General features: G+C 43.3%; 2 protein-coding genes across 5 annotated transcripts in view; both read right to left on the bottom strand.

The window, feature by feature from the left end:
- Nucleotides 1–7,074, bottom strand: part of LOC120052623 (lysine-specific demethylase 4A-like) — a 59,255-nt gene extending 52,181 nt beyond the window's left edge. For 3 of the 4 annotated variants that reach the window (XM_038999643.1, XM_038999645.1, XM_038999646.1), the window contains exons 1-2: nt 6,969–7,074; nt 3,176–3,279 (exon numbers count right to left, since the gene is read on the bottom strand). The gene's annotated coding sequence lies outside the window, so the exon portion shown is untranslated. Of the gene's footprint in view, nt 1–2,974; nt 3,139–3,175; nt 3,280–6,968 lie in introns of those variants that run through there. The other variant, XM_038999644.1, reaches the window with a different exon arrangement.
- A 4,266-nt stretch (nt 7,075–11,340) lies between these two features.
- Nucleotides 11,341–25,370, bottom strand: part of LOC120051885 (receptor-type tyrosine-protein phosphatase F) — a 224,189-nt gene continuing 210,159 nt past the window's right edge. Inside the window, exons 23-33 of the mRNA XM_038998772.1 lie at nt 22,914–23,037; nt 22,031–22,206; nt 19,788–19,907; nt 19,414–19,568; nt 18,454–18,739; nt 16,479–16,657; nt 13,193–13,319; nt 12,927–13,052; nt 12,393–12,547; nt 12,092–12,227; nt 11,341–11,500 (exon numbers count right to left, since the gene is read on the bottom strand). Coding sequence (XP_038854700.1) covers nt 11,432–11,500; nt 12,092–12,227; nt 12,393–12,547; nt 12,927–13,052; nt 13,193–13,319; nt 16,479–16,657; nt 18,454–18,739; nt 19,414–19,568; nt 19,788–19,907; nt 22,031–22,206; nt 22,914–23,037 — 1,653 coding nt within the window. The 3' untranslated portion in view covers nt 11,341–11,431. The remainder of the gene's footprint in view (nt 11,501–12,091; nt 12,228–12,392; nt 12,548–12,926; nt 13,053–13,192; nt 13,320–16,478; nt 16,658–18,453; nt 18,740–19,413; nt 19,569–19,787; nt 19,908–22,030; nt 22,207–22,913; nt 23,038–25,370) is intronic.

The following is a 25,370-nucleotide window of genomic DNA, read 5'->3' as shown; positions in this document are numbered from 1 at the left end:
ACCCGGACTATTTACATTGACACCACCCCCCTTTGTTTTTACACTGCTGCTACTCACTGTTTATCTATGCATAGTCACTTTACTCCTACCTACATGTACAAATTACCTCGACTACCTGTACATTTACTCGGTACTGGTACCCCCCTGTATATAGTATCATTATTGTTATGTGAACTGCAATGGTTGGTTAAGGACGTGTAAATAAGCATTTCACACCTGTTGTATTTGGCGCTTGTGACAAAATTTGAATTGTCACAAGGAGCGCGTTTCTTTTACCAGAATCGCCCAGAATGTACCCCGCGACCCTTTGACGTAGCATGGGCAACATTTCCCCATTACTTCAAAAGTATATCTGCCGTTGCAAATGTCAGAGTCCATCCTGTGAGGCACATCGATTTGCAGATTGACCATGGTGAGATTGTAGACTCCTAAATTGATAGCTGTAAAATCGCCTAAACTGCACTAACTAGCTACGTTACATGCTGATCTCGTCCTTGGTATTATTGTGTGTAGCTATGTTTGCTTGCTAGGCAGCCAGCCCAACCATAGAGGGCATTGCATTGCAGATTTTGTAGTCAATTTGAGCTGCAACAGATTTCCACAAGAGATTTTCCATGTTGCTACCAACCTTATTTTAAACGCCAAAATTAAACAAAAACATTGTTCACATATTTAGTGGTTTTGGTCAGATTTTTTTCCTTTAAGTTTGAGGTCTTCTCACGTGGGTCTAGTTATCAGGAATAATTTGCATTTATTTTCGTAAGATTGTTTTTTTTAACAATAGAAACCATAGAGACAAGACAATAGACAAACATTGCTGACATAACACCTGCTCAGACCCACGTCCCCACCGTTTCAACTTCTAGTGCTTGTAAGACTATGCCATATGACCTCAAATTTCTCTATTCTGTTTCTCTCTGTAGCACATTTTTTAAATAGTGCATTGTCTTAACAATTGAGGGTCATTTGATTGAGTTTTTAAACAAAAGTTTTCAAAATGAGCGACGAGAAAAGTATAGTCCAACCCATTGTGCATCTCACCACACCTTCATATGCCATGTCTTGAAATATGCCGATAGATTAAAAAGTACATTTATATTGTAAAACTTCTGTCTACCAACTTTCTAATTCCGCCCATAACTTTGACTTCATAGCATTCCCAGAAGGCATGCATCATTAAGTCACTGTTAGTTTTACACTTAAGACATGACTCTGCCATTGTGCTATAGCATTTGTGAATTTTGTCTCTGTATAAATTATATCAGGAATAATTAATGGACTGTAGCTACTGTGGCATTGCATCGTTGATAACATATACAGTCTCGACCACCTGTCGCCCCCTACTGTTTGTGTAAACAACGTAACACTGCTTGCTTAGCGAGTACCACTTCCTTCCGATTTGGCCCATACCTAGCGCGAACTCAGGACCTCTGCCTTGCAAGCACACATCACCGCCCTCCTGATGTGCTCTTACCAGATGGTGCCACACGAAAAGCTAGCAATTCAGCAGTGCAAGTGGGGACACTTCAGGCTGAGGAGTAAGTTTCACACACACCCACAAAGTGCATCCTACCAAGGAAACTAACTAGCTAATGATCTAATAATGCAGTCTCAGCATTTAACAGTTACACTTTATTAGCACTTGCAATAGCTTCACCCCCTAACTTTATATAATAATAAATAGAAATCTATAGCGCGTTTAACCTCAAATCGCTTCAAACGCAAAAAACAAACAAGCAATAAAAGGTACATCATAAAAACACTGACCTGCCTGAAGTACCCCCCTCACGCCCGTGCGACCGACGTGATTCATAGATTAGGCGTACGTTTTACAAAAAAAAAAAAATGTATACGCACCCAGTCAGGTTTGGGAGACTTGTTTTCAATGTCAGGGAAGTAAGAGTTGAACTCACTGAGTTTGGATAAATGTGAGCTTACCATTTGCACCATAGGAGCTCTGTCAACATCACCTGTAGAAAGGCAGGGGTCAAGCTGCTGGAAACAATTTATATCCCCATCTTCACATTTCCTATCCTAGAGTTTGATTTTCTTCATGAATCCACACACTGTCATACATGTTTAGAATGTGTGTGTCTTTACCTTGCAGAATAAGACTCAGGTTGTTCAGTGTGCTGAACACATCAGCAAGATAGGCAAGGCGGGTGTCCTCGAACACAGCCACAATGGGGTGTGAGTGCTCAGACAGAAAATCACTTCCTTTGTGGCGCAGCTCAAAAAGCCTCTAGCATTTTCCCTCTGGATAGTTAACGGACGTCAGTGTGAAGCAGTAGCTGCGGGTGCTCATTCCCACTGTCATCACAGAGCCTTTCAAACAGTCTGTAATTCAGAGGCCTGGACTGGATAAAGTTAATCACTTTCACTGCGTCACTCAAAACATCAACAACGTGAAAACCATCCACACCTGCAGTTCTCCCGGTCTTGCAGAACAGAATGTGCTCATTCATTTCCAAAATGTTTCTGTATCGCACAAACGCAATCAACTGAGCTTCCACTGACATAAGTCGATTCGTCCAACTGCAGAGAAAATAGACCGGATTTATTTTGTCTACCACTTGATCAACAATATCAACGCCCATGTAATCGATCCTACGGCACACTGTGTTATTTGACAATGGTACAGTCTTCAGTGCATCAGCTGCTGTTTTATCAAATCATAGTTTCTGTGAGGATAAACAGCAGCAGGCACTCTAGCGCACGGAACAAAGGATCACCTGCACTTGGCGCGAGCAGAGCATCAACCATTGAGCCAACAGGCGGGAGGGCAGAGGCCAGATAGAGCAATGCACACGCAGCGAAACTTAAGTAAAGAAAGTAGGCCTATAAATATAAAATACCCATTAATTTCACACCTCAGTAAATGTTTTCCTACCAATTAAGATTTAGGTAAATTTCACTTTTTTAAAATTTGTAATTAAAAAAAAAATCATATTTAATTTTTTATCTTCCCACGTACCCACTGGGGACTGCCCACGTACCCCGGTTGGGAAACACTGATGTAGAGGGCTACTCTGGGAACCAGCCTGAGTCGTGTAGCTACTGGACCTCCTCCTTCACAATGTATGGCACCCACTTAGGTGATGCCTCAGCAGCTCTGGGCGCCAGAAAGCTCACCACATACAGTTCAGAGTAGTAGTCAGTTGTCCTCACTACGAACCTTCTGTCTCAGTACTGCATTCCTTTCCTCCAGTGGTCACCAACCGGTCGATCGCAATCGACTGGTCTATCTCCAAGGCATTTCTAATCGATCGCCAAACATTTCTGTAAAAAAAAACACAAAAAAACAAGAAAGCCTTTAAAATTTTTTTTACAAATTATCGTAGTTGGTGGTAGGTGCACCCAATCAGCTGCCCTGAGTGCCGAGTAGGGGAAGTGTTCCGATTTTGAACCATTTCGTGTGTCTGAAGGTACAAACTCTGCCAATCGGATAGCTCAGATTTCCGCGTCTACAGTAATGAAGCAGGTGTAAAAAAAAGCTACAGCAAAGAGATTTCAAAACCATGATTAGAGTAGGGGCTGTCCCCGACAAATTTAAAGTTGTCTGTTGTTTCGACCAACCTACTTGTCAATTTATAAAATGTGTATTTTTCCACGTTTTAATAAAATCAACTATTGAGCTTAAGACACACAAATGACTCGAGTCAGAGATTAAGAAAAATCAAAAAAAAAAAAACTATTGCCAACTATGTAAAGAAAATTGCCTACATAATGCCAACAAATAAAAACATAGCAGCCTGCAGGTAGAAAACATACTAATACAAATAAATATCATGGCCTGTCTGCAAGGAACTTTAAACATTGTATCAGCCTAAAATGTGCTAACAAACTTGCAACATTGTATATCCTGGGCCCTCAGAGTTTCCCAGGCCAGTGAGCTCCAGACAGACACAGCTGTAGGCTATTTGCGCAAGGGATAAAAAGTCAATCAGGTAGGCCTATTATGATGTCTCCACCGGATCAGAGGATGACGTTTTTTCTTCTTCACTTTTCACACTGATAGGAAAGGAAGCTAGCTGGAAAGATTATTCAAATAGGCTACATTGAAGAACTACTGTCATTCTCAATGGATGTAAAAACAGACTGTTTACTTGCCGTTTGAGGTGAAGAAAAGATTACTTGGAGAAGCTCATTAGTGGTGGTTAGTTCAGATCTCCAAAAGGGCACATTTATAAGCCTACATTTGCGCGCAGGCCAGGTAGCCTAGGCCTACTTCTATGCGTAAACAGGTCCGCGTCCTTACTCAATATTGAAAGAAGCGCACCAAACCAAACACAATTAATAAAATTGACAACTCTGCAAATGGGAATTAACGGTAAATGTACTACTGTTGATATTCATGTGCCATCCGGCCTCCGCAATGGATTAGTCCACTGGGACAGTCATCAATCAAGAGGTGCCATAAAATAAATATATTTTTTGCAACTGCTCAACTAAAAAATATTGGTCGACCAACAGCCCATCCACCTGGGGCAGCAGGTAGCCTAGTGGTTAGAGCATTGGACTTGTAACCGAAAGGTTGCAAGATCAAATCCCTGAGCAGACAAGGTAAAAATCTGTTGTCAGTAAACAAGGCAGTAAATATTGGTCAACAAACAGCCCATCAACCTAGGGCAGCAGGTAGCCTAGTGGTTAGAGCAGTGGACTTGTAACCGAAAGATTGCAAGATCAAATCCCAGAGCAGACAAGGTAAAAATCTGTTGTTCTGTCCCTGAACAAAGCAGTTAACACACTGTTCCTAGGCCATCATTGTAAAAAATTATTTTTTTCTTAACTGACTTGCCTAGTTAAATAATGGCAAAAATATATTTTTTAAATACAGCCCATCGACCTGCCAGTTGACTAAATGGGGTCAGCCCTAGACTAGGGAGAGACGCAAAGAACAGCTGTTTTTGAGTGAGTTCATGTTTAAGTTCTCACTGTCAATAATTTTATAAGCCATAAAATGTGCGTTCATCGTGCTACAACCAGCATTGCATCTAATGAACGAGTAGAAATGTGCATCAATAGGATTTCATTTTTATTATTAGCAACTTTTTTAATATCAAGGAACATTTCAATTTCTCTGTTCATAGGAGTAACATCATGAATTTGTTCATGAGGCAGAAATAACGCAGTGCAACTAAGTTTCGCCATCAGCTGGAACACAGTGTCCATTTTTGGTAAGTGTCAGAAGAGGAAAGGGAGAGCGGCGGACGTCATCTGTCTGCTGCTCTCTCCCTCAGCTGAGACTGTCCATCAGATGCAGGCACCATCGGCCCAGTAAAATAAAGCAAATTATTTAACTGTGCTCACTCCGCTGTGCCTCATAACATATGAGATCATAACAACTGAGATCATATATCCTACCTTAAATGTTTTAATATAAACGAAAAATGCATTGGCAGGACAATTCAAGCAAAGCCAATATGCAGTGATAACATATTGGGCCTATAGCCAACTACACAAACCTCATTGCTACAGTACTGTTTTTAATAGCTTAATGTTGCATAGGATTACTTTTAAGTAATGTTCCACAAAAATATAAGAGGTGGATCTCGGCTTGCACTTTGACTAAGAAAGTGATATTGACTCAGAAAAGTTTGGTGACCACTGCTTTGCTGCAGCTTCCATTCCTCTCAAGCTTCAGTTGACTCTTCAATTGATATTTTCAAAAGATCAGGAACCAGCAGCCAGGTGAAACAAAAAACGCTGCTACAGTATCCAGATGCATCATTGAACAGAAACAATTAGCCAGGTAAAGTAGCTAGCTGAGCCATAATGACTTTACCTGCCAGTCCATCTGCACATCTGTGGGTCAAAACTACCAGAAATATGCAAAAAAAACTCAATGTTATCAAAAACAAAACTGCTGATAAAAAAAACGTACATGTACATATTTACAGGAGCTCTCTGCTTAGACTAACGTTACTACTATGGCAACTACAGAAGTGTATACTATCATCACACAAAAACACAGAAGAAATATACATATTGTGGGGCTAGGTAGATAATGTCGTGAAATTACTTCAGTTCAGAATGCTAACGACACGTTAGCTAGTTAAAGTTAGCTCTTGGCATACTAGCTAGTTAACTAGCTAGATGCCGGTCGTCACTAGTTACCACAGCCACAGTCATGAACCCCGCCTATTTCTAAAATGTATCTTCTTAACATTTTATTTTAAACCGAACCTTACCAACTGTGAACCTTATGCCTAACCTTCAATTAAGACCAAAAAGCAAATGTTTGTTTTAATGACTTGTTACGATACAGTCATTTTGACTTTGTGGCTGTAGTAACTAGGTACTGACAAATGCCTAACGTTAATATCAACAACAAAACTCAAATTTAAACGAAACAGTTAGCTAAAATTAGCTAGCTAACGTTACCTCGCAGTAAGCCAGTCTTTTACTAAATGCTGATCTCCTCCGTGAGATAGTGGCAAGCTTCGTATGATGCTAACGTTGTGTTGTTGTCTTAACTTTTCCTTCCTACAACATAAGAAAGCTAGCATGCTAATATTCCCCAAGACAGCTAACGTCAGGGCATTGCGAAGTTCCTGGCCACTTGCAGATTGGACGAAATCCTGATTAAATGAATTCCTACATTTGTGATTGGTTGAATGCCAAGTCATTTAACGACGGGCCCAGTGTTGTCACCTAACCCCCAGAAAAGAACGTTAGCAAGATGCCTTACAAACCTAGCCAAATTAATAATAGTTTACTTAATAATGTATTTCAACTATAGCAAAGACAAAGTAATACTAGTTGTATCATGTCATACTGACAAACATGTTAAGGATAACGCAACAACTGATAACGTTACAACTTTGAAAAGCAAGTAACGTTAGTTAGTTAGTACGTTACGCTAACGTAGCTTTAACTAAGAGCGCAGACCATTTTCAGCAACATTACTTATCAGTAGTTAGCTACTTAAAAGCAAACACATGTTTTTGTTTAAAATACTAACTTACGCTTGACGACCAAGTAATGAGTGATTGCTACTTCAAAATCTCCAAAAGCAGAAGATTATTTGTTCACAATTCACCATGGGCAGGAAAGATTGTCCTCCATTAAGTTACCCAGTGACACGCATGCTCAGTGCGTGTTTGTGCACAAAGATTAATGAGGGCGTATCCAACGCTCAACCGAGACTAATCAAAATGCACTATTTTGCTATGACTCCGCCTTGTTATATTACTCAGGCCCTGCAAATCGTAGCCTATTAATATGGTAAAAATGATTAAAAAGTTGGATGATGTAAAGAAAAATGATTAAATCTCAGTCATATTAGGACATCTAATTTCTCTGTAAAAATACCAAATCCTAAAACTGTAGTCTTTCCGTGATCTGTTTTTTCCACAATTTAAAATATTATTTAGCAACTGAATCTGGTTTATGAGTGCTGAAGAATCAATCATGTAAATTGTATTATCTTTATGTTCAACACAGTGAGTATTCCTCTTTGGAACCTCTTTGAGTTTACCTAACATGTCACCTAACATTGTTCACCTAATACCTTTTTTAAAAGATTTTTTTTAGAAATTGCACTGTTGGTTGGAGTCTGTAAGTAAGCATTTCACTGTAAGGTCTACACCTGTTGTATTTGGCGACATGATTTGACATGTCGAACTGTTACTGTAGATCTGAACAATTCTCAACATCCTCCTAGTCACAATGCTGGTACCTACTGACTACTGTAAACCACAATTCATTGTTTATGCCATTTTGTGACCATAATATTCCAGGGGTTCTGTCAGGACAGAGTGGCTGTATAGCAGTGTCCAGGCAGTCCATGGACACAGCACAGGCAGTGGCTGGAGGGGTATCCACCACAATCTGTTGTACTGGCAAGGGGATGGATAAAGGGGGAGCAGGTCCATGGACGGATGGGGGTGGGAAGAGAGGGGTACTGTGTGTGTGTGTGTGTGTGTGTGTGTGTGTGTGTGTGTGTGTGTGTGTGTGTGTGTGTGTGTGTGTGTGTGTGTGTGTGTGTGTGTTGTGACTGCATGTTTGTATGCGTAAGTGCATGTGTGTGCAGGGTACGGGCAGATCTCAACACAGGACAGTACATGGAAAGTCCACAACATAGACAAAAAAGAGCCATACAACCACCACATTATAAAAAACCAAATTATTCAACTTTATTAACATCAAGGTTTTTGCAACATTTTTTTCCTCTCCTTTTTATTAACAAATAGAAAAAAGATTGAACCCCTACGACACTATTCGAAGACAAAGTGAAATGAATACTGTTTTGTAGTCCATTCTTCCGGGCCCACTAAATCCAAATTCACCTCATTTTGCAATTCTATAGTACCACTTAAGAAAGAAAAGCTTGACTATAAGGTAGAGATCCTCCACTGTACATTTGCTGCTTCTTTGTGTTACAGGATAATTTCCTTCTGTACCACAGTGAGGAGATATAACAGTATAGTACAGCAGTTATACCATGGATGTAAAGTCAGTGACAGTCAGAAGAGACGTTCATCTGGGTTGTTGTCAGTTACTGTATCTACAGAGCTGGCCAGTCATTGGGAGAAGGACCAGTCGTTTGCAGATGGACATGTGCAGTTCATAGTTCAGTATCAGAATCAGAAGGGTAATCAGAAATACATGGATGAATAACTGTCTGTCTGGACACTTCAACACTTCTCATAGGATGGTTATTGTTGGGGCTGTACATTAGTCTGTGATGTGGAGCTCTGTATGTCTGCTTCTCCAAACTAGGTATAGCTTGTCAGATCAGACCAGAGCCAGGGTCCCAGTTCCTCTGTGACTTTCGGGAGTGATGGTTTGGTTCAGTCGACCTCAGGCCAGGCTCGACCTACCTGGATGTAACAGCTAAGGGTGCTGTTACAGAACAAACAACTTTTCCATGTACCGGTAGTTTTCTGTATTTCTTTCGCTGTGTCTAGAGTTTGAACCGGAGCTCTTTGAGCGACAGGCATTGAGAAAATCACAGTAAACAGTTATTGGGAATCTGTACATGGCAGATTTTTCAAACGTCATCAAGATTAGCCTATTCAGTTTTTTAACCATACAGTGCATTTGGAAAGTATTCAGACTCAGAGAGTATTCAGATTTTTTCACATTTTGTTATGTTACAGCCTTATTCTCAAATCAATTAAATAAATAAATAAATAATTTAATCAATCTACACACAATACCCCATAATAACAAAGCGAAAACAGATTTTTTGAATTTTTTGCAAATGTATTCTGTTTAAAAAACAGAAATACCTTATTTACATAAGTATTCAGACCCTTTCCTACAGTCTGAGACCAACATTGAGCTCAGATGCATCCTGTTTCCATTGATCATCCTTGAGATATTTCTACAACTTGATTGGACTCCACCTGTGGTAAATTCAATTGATTGGACATGATTTGGAAAGGCGCACACCTGTCCATATAAGGTCCCACAGTTGAAAGTGCATGTCAGAGCAAAAACCAAGACATGAGGTCGAAGGAATTGTCCATAGAGCTCCGAGACAGGATTGTGTTGAGGCACAGATCTGGGGAAGGGTACCAACAAATATCTGCAGCATTGAAGGTTCCCAAGAACACAGTGGCCTCCATCATTTGGCAAGTAGCCTAGTGGTTAGAGTGTTGGGCCGGTAACCAAAAGGTTGCTGGATCGAATCCCCGAGCTGACAAGGAAAAATCGGTCGTTCTGCCCCTGAACAAGGCAGTTAGCACACTGTTCCCCGGGCTCTGAAGACCTTGATGTTGATTATGGCCCCCCTCCCCCGCACCGCTCTGTTTCAGAGAAGGGCCTTAGTCAGGGAGGTGACCAAGAAGCCAATGGTCACCCTGACAGAGCTCCAGAGTTCCTCTGTGGAGATGGGAGAACCTTTCAGAAGGAAAATCATCTCTACAGGATTCCGCCAATCAGGCCTTTATGGTAGAGTGGTCAGATGGAAGCTACTCCTCAGTAAAAGGCACATGACAACCTGCTTGGAGTTTGCCAAAAGACACCTAAGGGACTCTCAGACCATGAGAAACAAGATTCTCTTGTCTGATGAAACCAAGATTGAACTCTTTGGCCTGAATGCCAAGTGTCACATCTGGAGGAAACCTGGTACCATCCCTACGGTGATGCGTGGTGGCAGCATCATGCTGTGGAGATGTTTTTCAGCGGCAGGGACTGGGAGACTTGTCAGGATCGAGGGAAAGATGAACGGAGCAAAGTACAGAGAGATCCTTGATGAAGACCTGAGACTGGGGCGAAGCTTCACCTTCCAACAGGACAACGACTTTCAGCAAACAGTCAAGACAACGCAGGAGTGGCTTCGGAACAAGTCTCTGGATGTCCTTGAATCTGCAGAGAAGAATGGGAGAAACACCCCAAATACAGGTGTGCCAAGCTTGTAGCGTCATACCCAAGAAGACTCAAGGCTGTAATTGCTGCCAAAGGTGCTTCAACAAAGTACTTAGTAAAGGGTCTGAATACTTATTTAAATGGTCTGTTTCTGTTTTTTTTATATACATTTGCAAACATTTCTACAAACCTGTTTTTGCTTTGTCATTATGGGGTATCGTGTGTAGACTGATGGGGGGGGGGGGGACAATTTATTCCATTCTAGAATAAGGCTGTAACGTAACAAAATGTGAAAAAAGTCAAGGGGTCTGAACTTTCCAAATGCACTGTATATAGGTTTATTTTATAGTAGTCCACTAACTCTGGTGTATGTGTTTTATCTCTTTTTGTGGAGATGGCTAGTCGTTTTGTAAAGTACCAGGAAGTGGAAAGGCATATAAAAGATTGTCCCCCATATACCACTGAATACGACCAGAGAATAGCGAACTTTAGAATATTATAATTATGGTAAAAAATAAAATTATTATTAGCAGCTCTGAGTGTGCATATGTCTCCAGTATTAAGAATAACTCGGAGCATGTTAAAAATTAATGTCCCTTGTGCAAAAAAAGACAAGTAATTAATTTAAAATAAGACACGTTTGACATAAAATAACCAGAGTATAAATGATTAGAAAATAAATTCAAAATAATAATAATCACATACTTATAATGGGTAATAATATTGATGTTGATGCATAATAAAAGCAGAAAAATAACCGTTTCTATATCAGCAGTAGTAGGAGGCAGAAATAGTGATTTTATGGTGTGTGCATTACGTATAGAGACGTCAGAATGAAGCACACTGAAGCGTTTAGATAATTTCTTGGGGGGTAGATTTTAGTAGTGGAGGGTTTTAAAGCAGGTTTATTATGCCAGTCAGTCCAGGAGTACTGCTCCACCTGATTGAAGGTCGCCCAGTCAGACTTGTGCTCTCTCACTCTCCTCCTCACCCCTCCCCCTTTCCCTTCTCCCCTCAGGCAGTTTCTGGACTTTGTCAGCAGGGTGTATATGGCTCAGAAGGGACACTGGCGGCGCTCCGGAACCTCAGGAGTCCCAGTGCATTCTGAGAGTGATTATGTTGCATAGTGGTCAAAGCTGCCAAGGTACTCCAGAGCTGCCCTGTAGCACAACTGGTACTGGTCCTGGGAGGGAAACAAAGAGGGGCAGAGCAGTGTCGGTCAAGAGAGTGATCTACAATCACGAATAGAGCCACTTTACCCCGACCTACAGGTACAAATTATCTCGACTAACCTGTACCACCGCACATTGACTCGGTACCAGTACCCCCTGTATATAGCCTCGTTATTGTTATTTTATTGTGTTACTGTTTATATTAGTTTATTTAGTAAATATTTTCTTAACTCTATTTCTTGAACTGCATTCTTGGTTAAGGACCTGTTGTATTCGGCGCATGTGACAAATAACATTTGAATTAATTTAATAGTTCTGCCTAGGAGAGTATTTGTAACAATATGTTGAAATAACTACACTTTATTAATCTAACCCCACATCCCAGTTTCCTCCCGATATCCGCCTACCTTCCTCTAACATTATGGCACAGTATCACGACAGGACATCACACAATATAAATCTGATTTGTAAAAGAAAACTATTGTTTCAACTGAATCCTTATTTGCTTAGTCACCTGCCTCTATCCAAGAGCTTCTATATAGTACTACCCCCTCTCTAACCAGTCTATCCCAATATACTGTAGCGTTGTGACTGCATTGTACCTCTGTCTGCACCATGGCAGGTCTCTGGGTCCTCAGTGTTTTGGCGGTATGGAAGATGTCCACCACCCCCTCGTACCTCATCCTCTCCAGCACGATACTCAGGGTGATGAACACGCCAGTCCGCCCAACACCAGCACTGTGGGGGAGCAAAGAGAGGGTTATACACAGTAGATATGTGCGCACATGCACACGCGCACACACACACACACACACACATACACATAAGCAGGCAGGCACACTAGCGCACACACGCATAAACACACACACACACACAATGGTAATTGTCATTGGTTTCCCTTACCTGCAGTGCACAGAGATGGGTCCATCCTGTCCGAACTGTTCCTTGGTTTTATGCACTTGGCCAATGAAGTCGATAAAGCCCTCTCCAGTTTTTGGCACCCCTTGTTCTGGCCAATCAGTGAACTGGAACTGCCGAATGGTCCTAGACTGGCCATCCTTAGAGGTGGTGAGGAATGGATGATGGGCATAAAGTGAGTATTTTCTTTAAGCCTTATTATTAGACATTATAAAGGCTCATACATGCTTATACCACTACATAAAGCATTATACCCACAGACTTTGAGTAATGTTACCAGTATTGTTTTAGTGTGTTCTCAAGCTACTAATGTCTTTGCTGTAACGTGCAGAATCTATTTCTATACACAGAACATCAGAACATAACCACAGTGCAGAGATAATTATATGTGTTCAAACAATTCACTGGGAAAATATGCTTAGCGTACAGCTATGTACAATAATTAGCCCTATGCATAGAGCAGAGAGTGATGTACGTCACTAGGGAGAAGAGGGAGGATGGATGGAGAGACGGATTTACCCTGGCGTCTGTGACCTTGAACTCTCGGAGGATGTACTGGGGCATGTTGTACTCAGCCATGGGGTCCACTACAAAGTACTGGTACCTAGCAGAGCGTTCAGCAGGCCAGTACTGATGGCACTTTTCCTAAGAAACAGACAACAATGACAGAACTGTCATATCAACAATACCATCCATTAGTGTGTGTGTGTGTGTGTGTGTCCATGCATGCGCGTGTTTGTGTGTGCGTGTATTAACAGTGTATGTACAGTATCTATGCCACTCACCCGTCCCATCTCTCTGAGTTTGGTGAGCATGACGACGATGGTAGAGTTGTGTTCCCACAGCATCCTCCAGAAGTCCTCTGTGGTCTCTGCTAGCGGGCCCTGGGTGGCTATGTAGGCCTTCTGTTGCCTGAGAGACACGAGACACGAGTTATGTCAGGATACAGCAAAGGCCATGACACAGGGAGTCAGGATAACATCATAACTACAAAGGATATAAGGTACACTTCAATACATCCCCATAGACCTAGAGTATCCACGCTGAGCCCTGTGTAGTCCTACTGTGATCTGAGAGGCCCTTGTGCTGATAATGGGGTCTGGGCTCGGTGTATTTTCATTATGTTATGTTGCTGACAAATTAAGTTCCTATTCTCTTCAAGGCAGTGAGACCCGCAGCGTTGCAGCTGAGGTCCAGTTCCACTAGATCAACAGTAGAGGGCAGTGTGAAGCTGTGGGAGTAGTGGCGTTAATGTGATTACGTTTCTGTCAGGAATCCTGACAAACATGTGAGAGTCAGCCCAAGACGCATACATTCGTACGGCCAGACACACACACACACACACACACACACACTGCAGGAAATGAGTGACCGTGAGATTAAAGCAGCTATATGGTCTGCTCCTCCATGTTATAGGCTACAGCAGGATACAGTATAGCCATACATCATTGCTTATACAACCATACAGAGACAGACAGTGCATTCTATATGAGGCATGAAGTACAGTATAAGGTGCTGCTGGAATTGTGAGTTCTATCTAGCTAAGGTGCTGCTGGAATTGTGTGTTCTATCTAGCTAAGGTGCTGCTGGAATTGTGAGTTCTACCTATCTTTGCCCTTACTTTTCTGAGTAATAACTAACACCAGCCTCAGCACAATGTTCAAAGGGTCTCTAACGTCTGATAGGTTTGACTGACACATGGATATTCAGTTTCTTCAGCTGAATTATTGGATTCTGAGTGTTCTGACATAGCAATAGCAATAAAGAAATTAACAGGCATGCATAGAGATCCTTGCTCTACCAAGACAGTGCTTGTTATGTATGTAATGTCTGGTGTGCACAACTTCAGTGACTTACATCATTATGTCAGTGGCATAGCTGGCAAGAGACTAGATAGTTTGAATTACCACCTCAGGATATCAGAAACTTAACCAGAATGACATCATCATCATTGCATCATCATCATTATCCTCCCCTTCTTCACCTAAGTCATTCTAATCCCCTCTGGCACTTTAAAGATGTGATGCCTGCCTGCCTCCCGCGAAATAGAATACTAACACCTCGAATGAGTCCCAAATGGCACCCGATTCCCTATATAGTGCTCTACTTTTGATTAAAAAGTGCACTATATAGGGAATAGGGTGCCATTTAGAACACAAGCTAACACCTCTCTATGTCTTAATTTACTCTTAATTACCGCTACATGAATTAAAGAGGAATTACATCCACCTTCCTTTTCTCCCTCCTCCTCTCTTCTTTCCCTTCTCTCCCTCAGGTGGGGCAGCCCCAGGGACTTTATTAGGCACAGAGGAGGTGTGTGTGTGTGTGTGTGTTTGCTTGCTTGCTAATGTGTGTGTGTGTGTGTGTGTGTGTGTGTGTGTGTGTGTGTGTGTGTGTGTGTGTGTGTGTGTGTGTGTGTGTGTGTGTGTGTGTGATGAGAGGTGTGGATGAGGAAATCCAAACAGAAAACCCTCAACAAATCCTCCAAAAAGGAGGAAAGCTCCTATTAATTCAGACATTCACTCATTAGTGTGTCGTAGAATTGTGGATTATTGCCAATTACAGTGTTTACACTTCCATAAAGGAGACTCTCTATGGGACCACTCTGATTAGGTATTAATTTGATATGGGACAATACCTGAACAGAAGCCCCCAAGCACCTCACACACACTTTCACACTCAAGCATACACACACGCACACACAGGAATTGGCAAAAATCACAAAGAACAATTACAAAATACCCTAAAGACCAACATATCAAAAGAAATTACAACATACGTTTGCAAAGCATTGTATTTCTTTTAAAATACAAAAATACATTAGCAAGTCGACCCCTTAAAAACAACATCACTCTTAGTAATGGTTACAGAGACTTTTTACTTGCTATGACTGCGATATGTGTTTTTAATTTACCTTAGTTGAATGCACTGCCTGTAAGACTCTCTACATAAGAGCGTCTCCTAGGGTCCCCCTGTTTGCGCATTATGGTTTTAGGACCAAGTTTGGGAAACCCTGTGCTAAATGACCAAATTGAATATGTAAATGTGAAATGAACAACTGCAAAGCACACTGGATTTTTTTTTGGACTCCTTTCAGGGGCAGAGCTCAATAGAATAATACTTAGCATGCTTTGCAAGTGTTCATTTTTATATCTACATTTACAATTTGGTCATTTAACAGACACGCTTATCACACCATAGTGCCATCAGACTTCTGATACCAATGCAAGCTGAAAGGGGGCCACAAAGTTGTGAACCGTTATAAAAAAGAATGGTGTTGAAAAGTATTTTTGTATTTTGAAAATACCAATTACAGCTCTCGAAAGTATCTCGTTACAAAAAACATTGGATTGTAGTTCAGGCAAATAAAATTGTAAATACAAAATACGTATTTCAAATACATTCCACAGAAATACTGCCCATCTCTGCGCACACATTAATGCTCACTTGCACGCACACACCCAGCTGTATATTACAGAATTCTCAAAACCTTCCCATCCATCTCAGTAAGAACAACAGGTGCTTCATTTCACTGTTCTTTTTCCAAATATCAACAAATGTCTTTAAAAGAGTGTTTCCCATACAGTAAAGGGATGTGGGAATCAGCAGACAAGAACATAGTCACCACAATAAGTAATAACTTTATTCCTCTTCCAGGAGTAGTTTGTCACCTGTCACAAACAGACTATTTATTTACCACAGGAGAAATGTGGCAAGGAATGGACAGTACTGCCACTATGACCAATTTGCCCTGACAACTGACACAACAAGGAAGAGAGACAGGAAAACACTGGTCTCCATGTCACACCATAATCCACTGCTGTCAGCCGCTGCAGGAAAGGTCCACCTCCTTGCTCATTAGAGGAGCTGTGTCTGCAGGATGGATTCGGTCTTCTCCATTTCTATTTCATCTCCTCTATTCTCACCGTCCCCCATCTCACTTATTCTAGTCTTCAGAATATTTCATGTCTCATTTTCACAGTTTGAATCTCCTCTCTTTCTCTGCCCTCCCCCCTCCTCTGCTCTCCCCCCTCTCCTCCTCTCCTCTCTTCTCATCTCCCTCTCTCTCACCTGTATCCATCGATGAAGCTGGCGTTAATGTAGTCGGAGCCCTCCACACCTCTGATAGGCTGCAGATACACGCGGGTGGACTCAAAAGGCATGATATTCACCAGCCGGTTCTTGAACTTGTTGCAGGGGAGGTTGGCACTGATGAATCTTGAGGTATGTGCTTTAGAGTTAGACAGTTTCTGGAGAAGGAAGGGAAGAGGAATGGGCAGATTTAAGATACAATCTGGGATGTTTTTTGGCAAAATGGCAGCCCCGCCACTTGTTTTGGTATACTGTTGAGGGATGCATGGATGGATGCATGGATTAAAAACATGGCTCAGATTAAAGAACTGTGTGCTACTGTAGAGAATCACCAACCCTTACCCTTATAATTACTGGAATGGAGTACACCCATAGGGTGCAGTCAAATTGCCTCTAACCCGACGACGACTCTTGCCACAGCTTTTCCCTGACGCTCACTTTCCTTCCTTCAAAGTTGTAAAGCCGGGGATCCCAGCCAGCCTAGCGCTGCTGTGTATGGGTGGGGATTTTGGAGGGCATAGGGGCTAACACTATTATTGATGCATGAAAATGATGAGCTTTGAGTCAAGCCCCTTTGTTCTCCATCTTCAAATAACTGCCTGCTGACACTGGCAACGCCGAGCTCTCTCTCTCCTTTAAACTCATCCTAAGTGTTGACGCCACAGCCACATACGGAGACGCCAGGGAGTCGAAAACAAATACTCACACAACATTTGAGACGGCTGTTAAGAGAGATGCACAGGCCTACAGTATATCCTTGTCAAAGCTATGGAATAGCAATCCAAAACCAAACCAAACTTTTAAAATGTAAAAGCATGTTCTCCCAGATGAGAGGGGGATAGAGTTTTTATATTTTTGCTGGCTTTGCTGACAGGGTCCTCTTAATGTGATTCTCTGTCAGTAGTTAAAAAGCTAAGTGTAAATTTCAGACCTTGCTTGCTTGCGAAACAAATTTGCGAGTGGTACTGAGCATTAAAACCTAATTATACTCGCTGCGGATTTACAATCATCCTGCTTGCTGAACAAGTTTGACCCACATAATTTCGGTTGTGGTGGTGAGTCCCCCAGAAGGAGGCTGGTTAGAGCAGTTTTGTTTTCCTACGGCGGGAGGCTGTGAGTGTATGCACCCCAAATGGCACCCTAATCCCTACATAGCGCACTACTCAGTGCCCTATGGGCCCTGGTCAAAAGTAGTGCACTATATAGGGAATAGGGTACCATTTGGGATGCAGACAGTGAGTATCTGAGGGGGACCAATACAGTCATTGGAGCCCAGTGGTATAGGCCCCAGCCCAATCCCAGGATGCATCAGCTCTCCAACCCACTGAGGCTTTATCTACAGGCTGTCAGCCGGTCAGCCTGCCCCAACACTCCTCCCTGACTAGATCACTCTCTTTCTCTCTGTCTCTCCATCCCCCGAGCCTCTCTCTTCTCTTCCTCCCTTCCTCATTCTCAGTCTCTCATCCCCAGTCCAGAAGATTAGCCTCTGAAACAGTACACCCCTCCTAAGAGTTAATGTGAGGGTGAGGAAAATTCCTCCTCCTCATCCGCCTCCTCCTTTTCTTCTCCTACTCCTTGTTCCAAACACACTAAGACATTAACTTCCTGCCCCCACTGCATCGTACACAGTGAAACAACAACAACTCTGCTGTTGTTTCCTAACTAAATGCCCCAGTTAGTAACTGTACCAATTTTGTAGTCATGTCACTTAAACTCAAGCATAACCAGTCAATTCCCAAGTCCCTAGCATTCGAGTCTGATTTCAAGGCTGCACTCCAACAATCTTCAAGTTAAGTTCATAACATAGAACTGAACTGTAATGTACAAGGAGACAGGCTGTTACCACACTGTTTGCGCTGTCCTTCCAACTGCTATGGTCATTGTTTCCATCTGGGACCAGGCTACAAAGCAGGGCTGTTACCTTATTCTCAAACTCCATGTCTTGTTACTCTACCTTGAACTCTAGCTCCATGGTGGAAACGGTGCCTCCGGGCGTGACCTGGGTGAGTTTCTGGATGTGTGCGTACAGGTTGCGTGCAGGGACCTCTGTGTTACCGCAGGTGGCTGCCTCTAGCAGGGCCTCGTGGATGAAGATGTACTGGTCCTCCGTCTGCACCATGTAGTTCCTCTGAGCTCTCATACACGTCACATGACCGTAGATATCCACAGACTTCTCATGCTTCATACGCTCCAGCATGGCTTCGATCACGATGAAGCAACCGGTCCGCCCTACACCAGCACTGTGGGGACGGACAGAGCACTGTAACTATAGAGCCATGTATAGTACACAGACAGGAAACTGTAACTATAGAGCCATGTACAGTACACTGACAGGAACAGATGAAATAAAAAAGAATGTGTCACATTCGCCGAATACAACTGGTGTAGACTTTACGGTGAACTGCTCGCTTATGATCCCTTCCCAACGATGCAGAGTTTCAAAATCATGAAAATAATAATACAAATCAAATAGTAAGACGAGGAACGAAATAAATACACAAGAATGGAGCTATGCAGTATACAGGGAGTGCCAGTACCAGATCAATGTGCAGAGGTACAAGGTATTTGAGGTAGATATGTAAATGAAGGAAGGGTAAAGTGACTAGGCACAGGATAGATAATAATAAGAGTAAAATAAATAACAGCAGCAAATTATGTGTAGAAAAGTGTGTGTGTGTGTAATGTGTATGTTTGTGTTGTGTCGGTATGCGTGTGTGCGTGTGTATGCATGTGAATGTGTGGGGCTTTTGTGTGGGAAAAGTCACATATCTGTGAGATGGTTCTGGCTTAGGCTTATTTCCACCAGTGGAAAGAGCCTCAACAGCGCAACTTCAGTGAACCCTGTTCCGGGCAGTTTTATTGACTTCATTCCAGATGTTTGCAGTGAAGGAGATGTGTCTGAGATGGGGGTTACCTGCAGTGGACCACCATGGGCCCTGCATCTGTCGGGTTGCAGGCCTTGACCCTGCGCAGAAAGGCCAGGGTGGGAGTAGGGTACTCAGGCACTCCATGGTCCGGCCAGGCCATGAACTGGAACTGACGAACCTCTCTCTTCTCACTGGAGCCATTCTGGTAGAGCAACGTATCAGAACACCACAAACGCACACTGGTGGCCACATTCTGGGTAGTCTCTATGACAAACATTTATATTTACAACACCGAGTTAGCTAGCAAGAGCTTTGATAAAAGCTCGAGAAAACATTCCGGGATCATTGCCCTTCAGCTGGTCAAGAGCTGGTCACTCTTGGGCTACAATGCATACTATACCTCTACATGTATGGCTCTTACCTTATAGAGGGCGAAGGTGCGTACGCTATAGGTAGCCAGCTCCACAGTGTCCAACATGGTCACCTGGATCATCCCATAGGTCTCTGTACCCCTACTGGGCCAGTACTGGTCACACTTCACCTATACACACACAGGCAAAGAACAATGAAGTTCAGCCTTAGTGTAGAATAGTGTTACTGCCACTGCGGTTACAGTAAAGGGACAGTGTTAAGGACTAGGGGTGAGAGAAGGGGCTAGTGTTCGGGAAATGGGACAGTAAGGGACTGGGGATGATCTAAAGAGAACAGCTTGAGCTGCTTCTGCTCCACTGTTTAATTTCCCCTGTCCTGGAGGATGAGAGGGATGGAGGAAGAGAGGAGAGACTTCCACTCGCACACACTGAACAATGAATATCTCGAAGCATAGCTTTAGGCTAAGAGCATTGACACAGAGTTACAGTAGGTTGATAGGACAGGGACTAAAGCTGCCTAAGGGGCCTAGTGTTTTGGTGAAATGGGACAGGGACTGAGAGGGTCAGTGTTATAGGACAGGGACTGAGAGGGTTAGTGTTATGGGAGAGGGACTGAGGCTAAGCGAAGGATGACAGCTTGAACTGCTTCTGCTCCACTGTGTCATCCATGTCCTGGAGGGAGAGAGAGGGATAGAGGGAGAGGAGAGAGAAAAAGGGGAGAGAGTGAAAGCCGAGAGAGATTGCCAGCTGGGGTTCAGGGGCTCATCTCTAGGGGAATCTAGGCCCAGGGACCCTAGCCAGCATGACTGGTGCCTCTCTTCTCCTCCAGACCTCTATGCCAAAGGGCCATTGGTCAGGGCTTTGTGATTGTACAGCAGCCTGGTGCTCCAGGGTCATTGGTCAGGGCATTGTGAGGGGGCATTTTGATTGGACAGTCTGGTGGCCAGTAGGGTCACCACCTGGATACATTCCAATGAACATCCCAAACACACACAGTCAAGAGCTAACTGGTACATTTCTTACAAACACAGACCATGTACACAGATAATAATATAATTTTTTCATTTTATTGGTGTTTTATGTTGATCTGTTTTACAGGAACATTTCCCAACATCCACCCAGACTAGTGCCAGTTGGAAATGGCTGCTGTCCCTAAAATTACTGGAGGTTGATACTGTGCTCTGGTTGTTCATAGTGAAGGGGGTGTCACTGTGTCCCGGCCATCCCCATGTCAGTCGCTACGGACAGTCACATAAATTCCTGTGGTGTGTTCTCTTTCAGGTCCTCCCCTCCCGTTCATTTCCTCTCTAGTGAGACTGATAGTAAGGGGTGAACATTGTCATGTCTAGATGGCTACAACTTTTGTTAAATTGATGTAAAACGTTTAATTATTTAGCATTATAGGTAAGCCTAAACCTTTTCCTAATCTTAACCTAATTCTCCTAACCTGCTACGTTCATTCTCCTAACCTGCTGCATAAATTCTCCTAAATCTGCTACGAAAGTCAATTTTGACAAAAGCTGTATTCCTTCTAGACAAAACCGGTGAAAATGGAGGTTATCAGAGGACACAGCGGTGGGGTTGGTATATTACCAGCAGACACCTTGCTGTGATGATGATGACACACAGGGGCCAAGATTCAAAGGTGAAAGGTAATTGAATGATGAGTTGACCCTTCATGGGGCCAGAGAGACAGGCGTGATGTTAAGTTTGGCAGGAAGCTGTGACACTATGGGATGACCTTTAGGTACAGAGTTATTAATCCTGCTAGAGAAAGTAGGTGTGTGTTGGTGTGAGTGTGTGAGTGTGTGTGTGCGTGACACCCTTCCATCTGTCTTGCTGCCATCATGCAGTCAAAGTGTCAGTTATTTACAGAGTCTATTCAAAAACCTCGATTAGGGTTTTGCCACCTAACAGTCGACGCTCACACCTTCTGTCCATTAGAGAGCCAGGGTGAGACTACTGGGACTGTTACAGTCTGTGAGTGCAGGGTCAATGACAGCAGAGGGTGAATCAATGTTCAGGACGTGTGTGGGGGGGAGGGATTGTGTGTGTGTGTCCTGAGACATTGTGTGTGTGTGTGTGCGCGCGTGTGTCAGCAGGTAGCCTGGCGTTTCAGAATGTTGGGCCAGTAACCGGTAGGTCGCTGGTTCGATTCCCAGAGACGACAAGGTGAAAAATCTGTTGATATACCCTTGAGCAAGGCACTTAACCCTAATTGCTCGGTATAAAAGCGTCTCCTAAATGACTAAAATGTAATGCTGAGACAGTGTGTGCGTGTTCAGTCACTCACCCGTGACTTCTCCTCCAGTCTGGTCATCATGACGATAGTGTTGGTTCTCTGCTCCCACACCATCCTCCAGAAGTCACTCAGGGTTTCAGGAAGTGGGCCCTGTGTAGCGATGTAGTCGTTCTGCTTCCTGTAGCCGTCTATGTAGTTAGCGTTGATGTAGTCGCTACCTGGCACTCCTGTAGCACGGTGAAGGAAGGCAGTGTTAGGAAACATTCGGTGTGCGTCCCAAATGGCTCCCTATAAAGTGCACTTATTTTGACCCCCGCCCATAGCGCAATGGCACTCCATCACTTCTTCCCAAATGGCACACTATCTCCTATAGTGCACTACTTTTCACCAGGACCCATAGGGCTCTGGTCAAAAGTAGTGTGCTATAAATAGGGGATAGGGTGCTATTTGGGATGTCACCTAGCAGGCTGGCAGGTTTTCAACACGGTATCAACACCCCCTCCACAGCATGAAACAGCCCCACACAGCACGACACATTAGAGAAGAAAGACACATCCACAACCCGTAGGATGCAATGACATTTATATCACTGACTGACTCCAAACTGAGACAGACGGACAGTAAGTGAGGGAGAAGCATTGTCACACCTGGGGATTGGGTTGAGAGATATATTGTTGTGACATGTCTTTGCAGTGGGTAGGAGCTTACTGTCTACATACTTGGCTTTGGATATTCTTTGAGACAGCCTCACTTAGTTAATACCATCACAATACCTCCCACCACCCCTCCCTAAAAAGCAAAACATCACCTAAAAAAAACTTTATTGAGAGGTGCTCACTTATTTCATAACACATTACCTCCCCACATCCAGTTATTAAAAAGCAAAATAAATCTCGAAAACACTTCACAACAACAACAAATCCACCAAACATACCGTCGATGGAGGTGAGGATGACCCTGGAGTGGTCGTAGGCGATGACATTTGCATAGCGGTTCTTTGGCTTGTTAACTTCCAGGTTAGAGTGTTCCCACGTGAACTGCTGGCCAGGGTCTACAGACTGATGAGGGGGGGGTGGAGTGAGAGAGTGCAAGGGAGAGAGAAGAAGGGAGAGAGAGAGAAGGGGAGAAAGAAGGATAGGGGAAGGAGAGAGAGATTGAGGAGGAAGAAGAGACGTATTGTAATTTTTCCTGTCATATTTCTCAAAACTCAATAGCCTTGCAGTGTTTTGTGAGGAAAGTATGTTTAATTCTAAAAGATGATGGAGGCACCAGAACTCATTCCCCATCCTTTTTAATGTCTGTTCTGTAATAAAAGCAGCCCTATGTGATCTCACAGCACTCTGCCTTCCCCCCCGGGCTGTTTGTAGTCATAAAATCACCTCGGTCGTGGCTTTACCATCTCTGGGCCACCTAATGGCCAAGGAGAGCTGTGCTGATGAAATCAAGAAGTCATGGAGGTGAACAGAGCAGAAACAACCTCTGTCAGCGTTCCTGAATCTACCCAACCTGAGGTCACGACCTCCAAGCCCTTCCACAGAGAGGGGAGAACACTCAGGATGAATGAAAATACTGTGGCCGAACCCCAAACCTAGGAAATAGGAAATATATACGCTATAACAAGCTAGTACAAATCAGATATTACTACTGTATCCTCAAATAAGGAAGACGAAAACGAGGAGGCTGTCCAGAGACCATTGAAAGAAGTTGAAACAATGTTTACTGGTGGAACAATGTAGTATAGAGTACAGTACAAATAGTCTATACTACAGTATGTGACACAGTGAGGGAGAGCGGAACATATGGCAGGCAGGGCATAGGTTAGCCACGGCGGCACAGGTTGATGATTCATCTGAGCCCTGTATCGATCCCTGGCACTGGACAAAGGCTCTGGTCCAACTAAATAATGACAGACACTACATTGTTATTCATTATTGACCATTCTGTTCTGATCACTGATCTCACATCATACTGAAAAACAAATACATACTCTCTCCCCCAACCACTTCACTGTCTCGCCTCTCTCTTTCGCCTTCTCTGTCTCTCTATTTTTCCCTCTCTGTCTTGCCCTCTTTCTCCCTCTACTCTCCCTCCTCTCCCGCTCCCTCTCTCTGTCTCTCTCTTCCTCGCTCACACACACACACACACACACACACACACACACACACACACACACACACACACACACACACACACACACACACACACACACACACACACACACACACACACACACACACAAAGAAAGAAAAAGGCTGCACATTCTGGTTGTTTCCTCCTGACTGAATGGCTGGCTGAGAAGGCATGTGGGCCCCGTCTGCTCATATCAATGACAATTGTGAGAGAGGTTGAGCGCACATCTTATTTAACAGCCTGTTAGGTAAAGCTTTTGCTGCGTTGCTCTGACAAACAACACACATTATTGCTAATGCGCCCAGTGGATGTGAATATCAGTTACCGTGGATGCCACTGCAATCACGCTCTCTTGCCGACACCGCCGCATTTCCATCCCTCTCAGAAACAAAAACAGGCACCCACAAAACAGAACGACAAAAAGACAAAAGCCCAGAGGGCCGCCACCATGTGTACCTCCGTGAGGCAGAGATACCATGCTAACGTTTGGCACAAGAGGCTGAATTTACATAGGCGAGGAAAATTGACTTTGACATTTGAAGAGCCCTTAGCTTGTTTTCCACTAGCTGTGTGTGTGTGTGTGTGTGTGTGTGTGTGTGTGTGTGTGTGTGTGTGTGTGTGTGTGTGTGTGTGTGTGTGTGTGTGTGTGTGTGTGTGTGTGTGTGTGTGTGTGTGTGTGTTCCACAAGCTGCACGGTGATGCTTCAAGAATAGCTCCTGTATTTCAGCTGATATCAAATCCTGTCAAGACACTTCATACAGTAACTGACTGTGGCCCAAATGGCACAATATTATTCCATATATAGTGCACTAGCTTTGACTAGAGCACTACGGACCCTGGTCAAAAGTAGTGCACTACATAATGAATAGGGTACTACTTATATGGTGTCTTTTGTGATGCTTAACATACTTCTATATTGCTGCTTCAGTTAGCTACACAGGTAGCAAGGTGTACTATTCTGTGTACATAACAAATACATGTTTTATTTTAACAGCTTCTCTAAGGAGGGTGATAATATATTGCAGGATCATAATTAGCTATTTCCCTGCTAACATGCACAAACACACCACCCACACGTGCACCGATACAGTACAAACATGCTTATACAAACACACACACACACACACACACACACACACACACACACACACACACACACACACACACACACACACACACACACACACACACACACACACACACACACACACACACACTGTTAGGAGTGTGTATTGGAGGCGAAGTCAGGTGCAGGAGAGCA

Source organism: Salvelinus namaycush, chromosome 8 (genome assembly GCF_016432855.1).
Source record: "Salvelinus namaycush isolate Seneca chromosome 8, SaNama_1.0, whole genome shotgun sequence".
Lineage (NCBI taxonomy): Eukaryota > Metazoa > Chordata > Actinopteri > Salmoniformes > Salmonidae > Salvelinus > Salvelinus namaycush.
The sequence above is the reverse complement of the archived record's forward strand: the minus strand, read 5'-3'. Positions and strand labels throughout refer to the sequence as shown.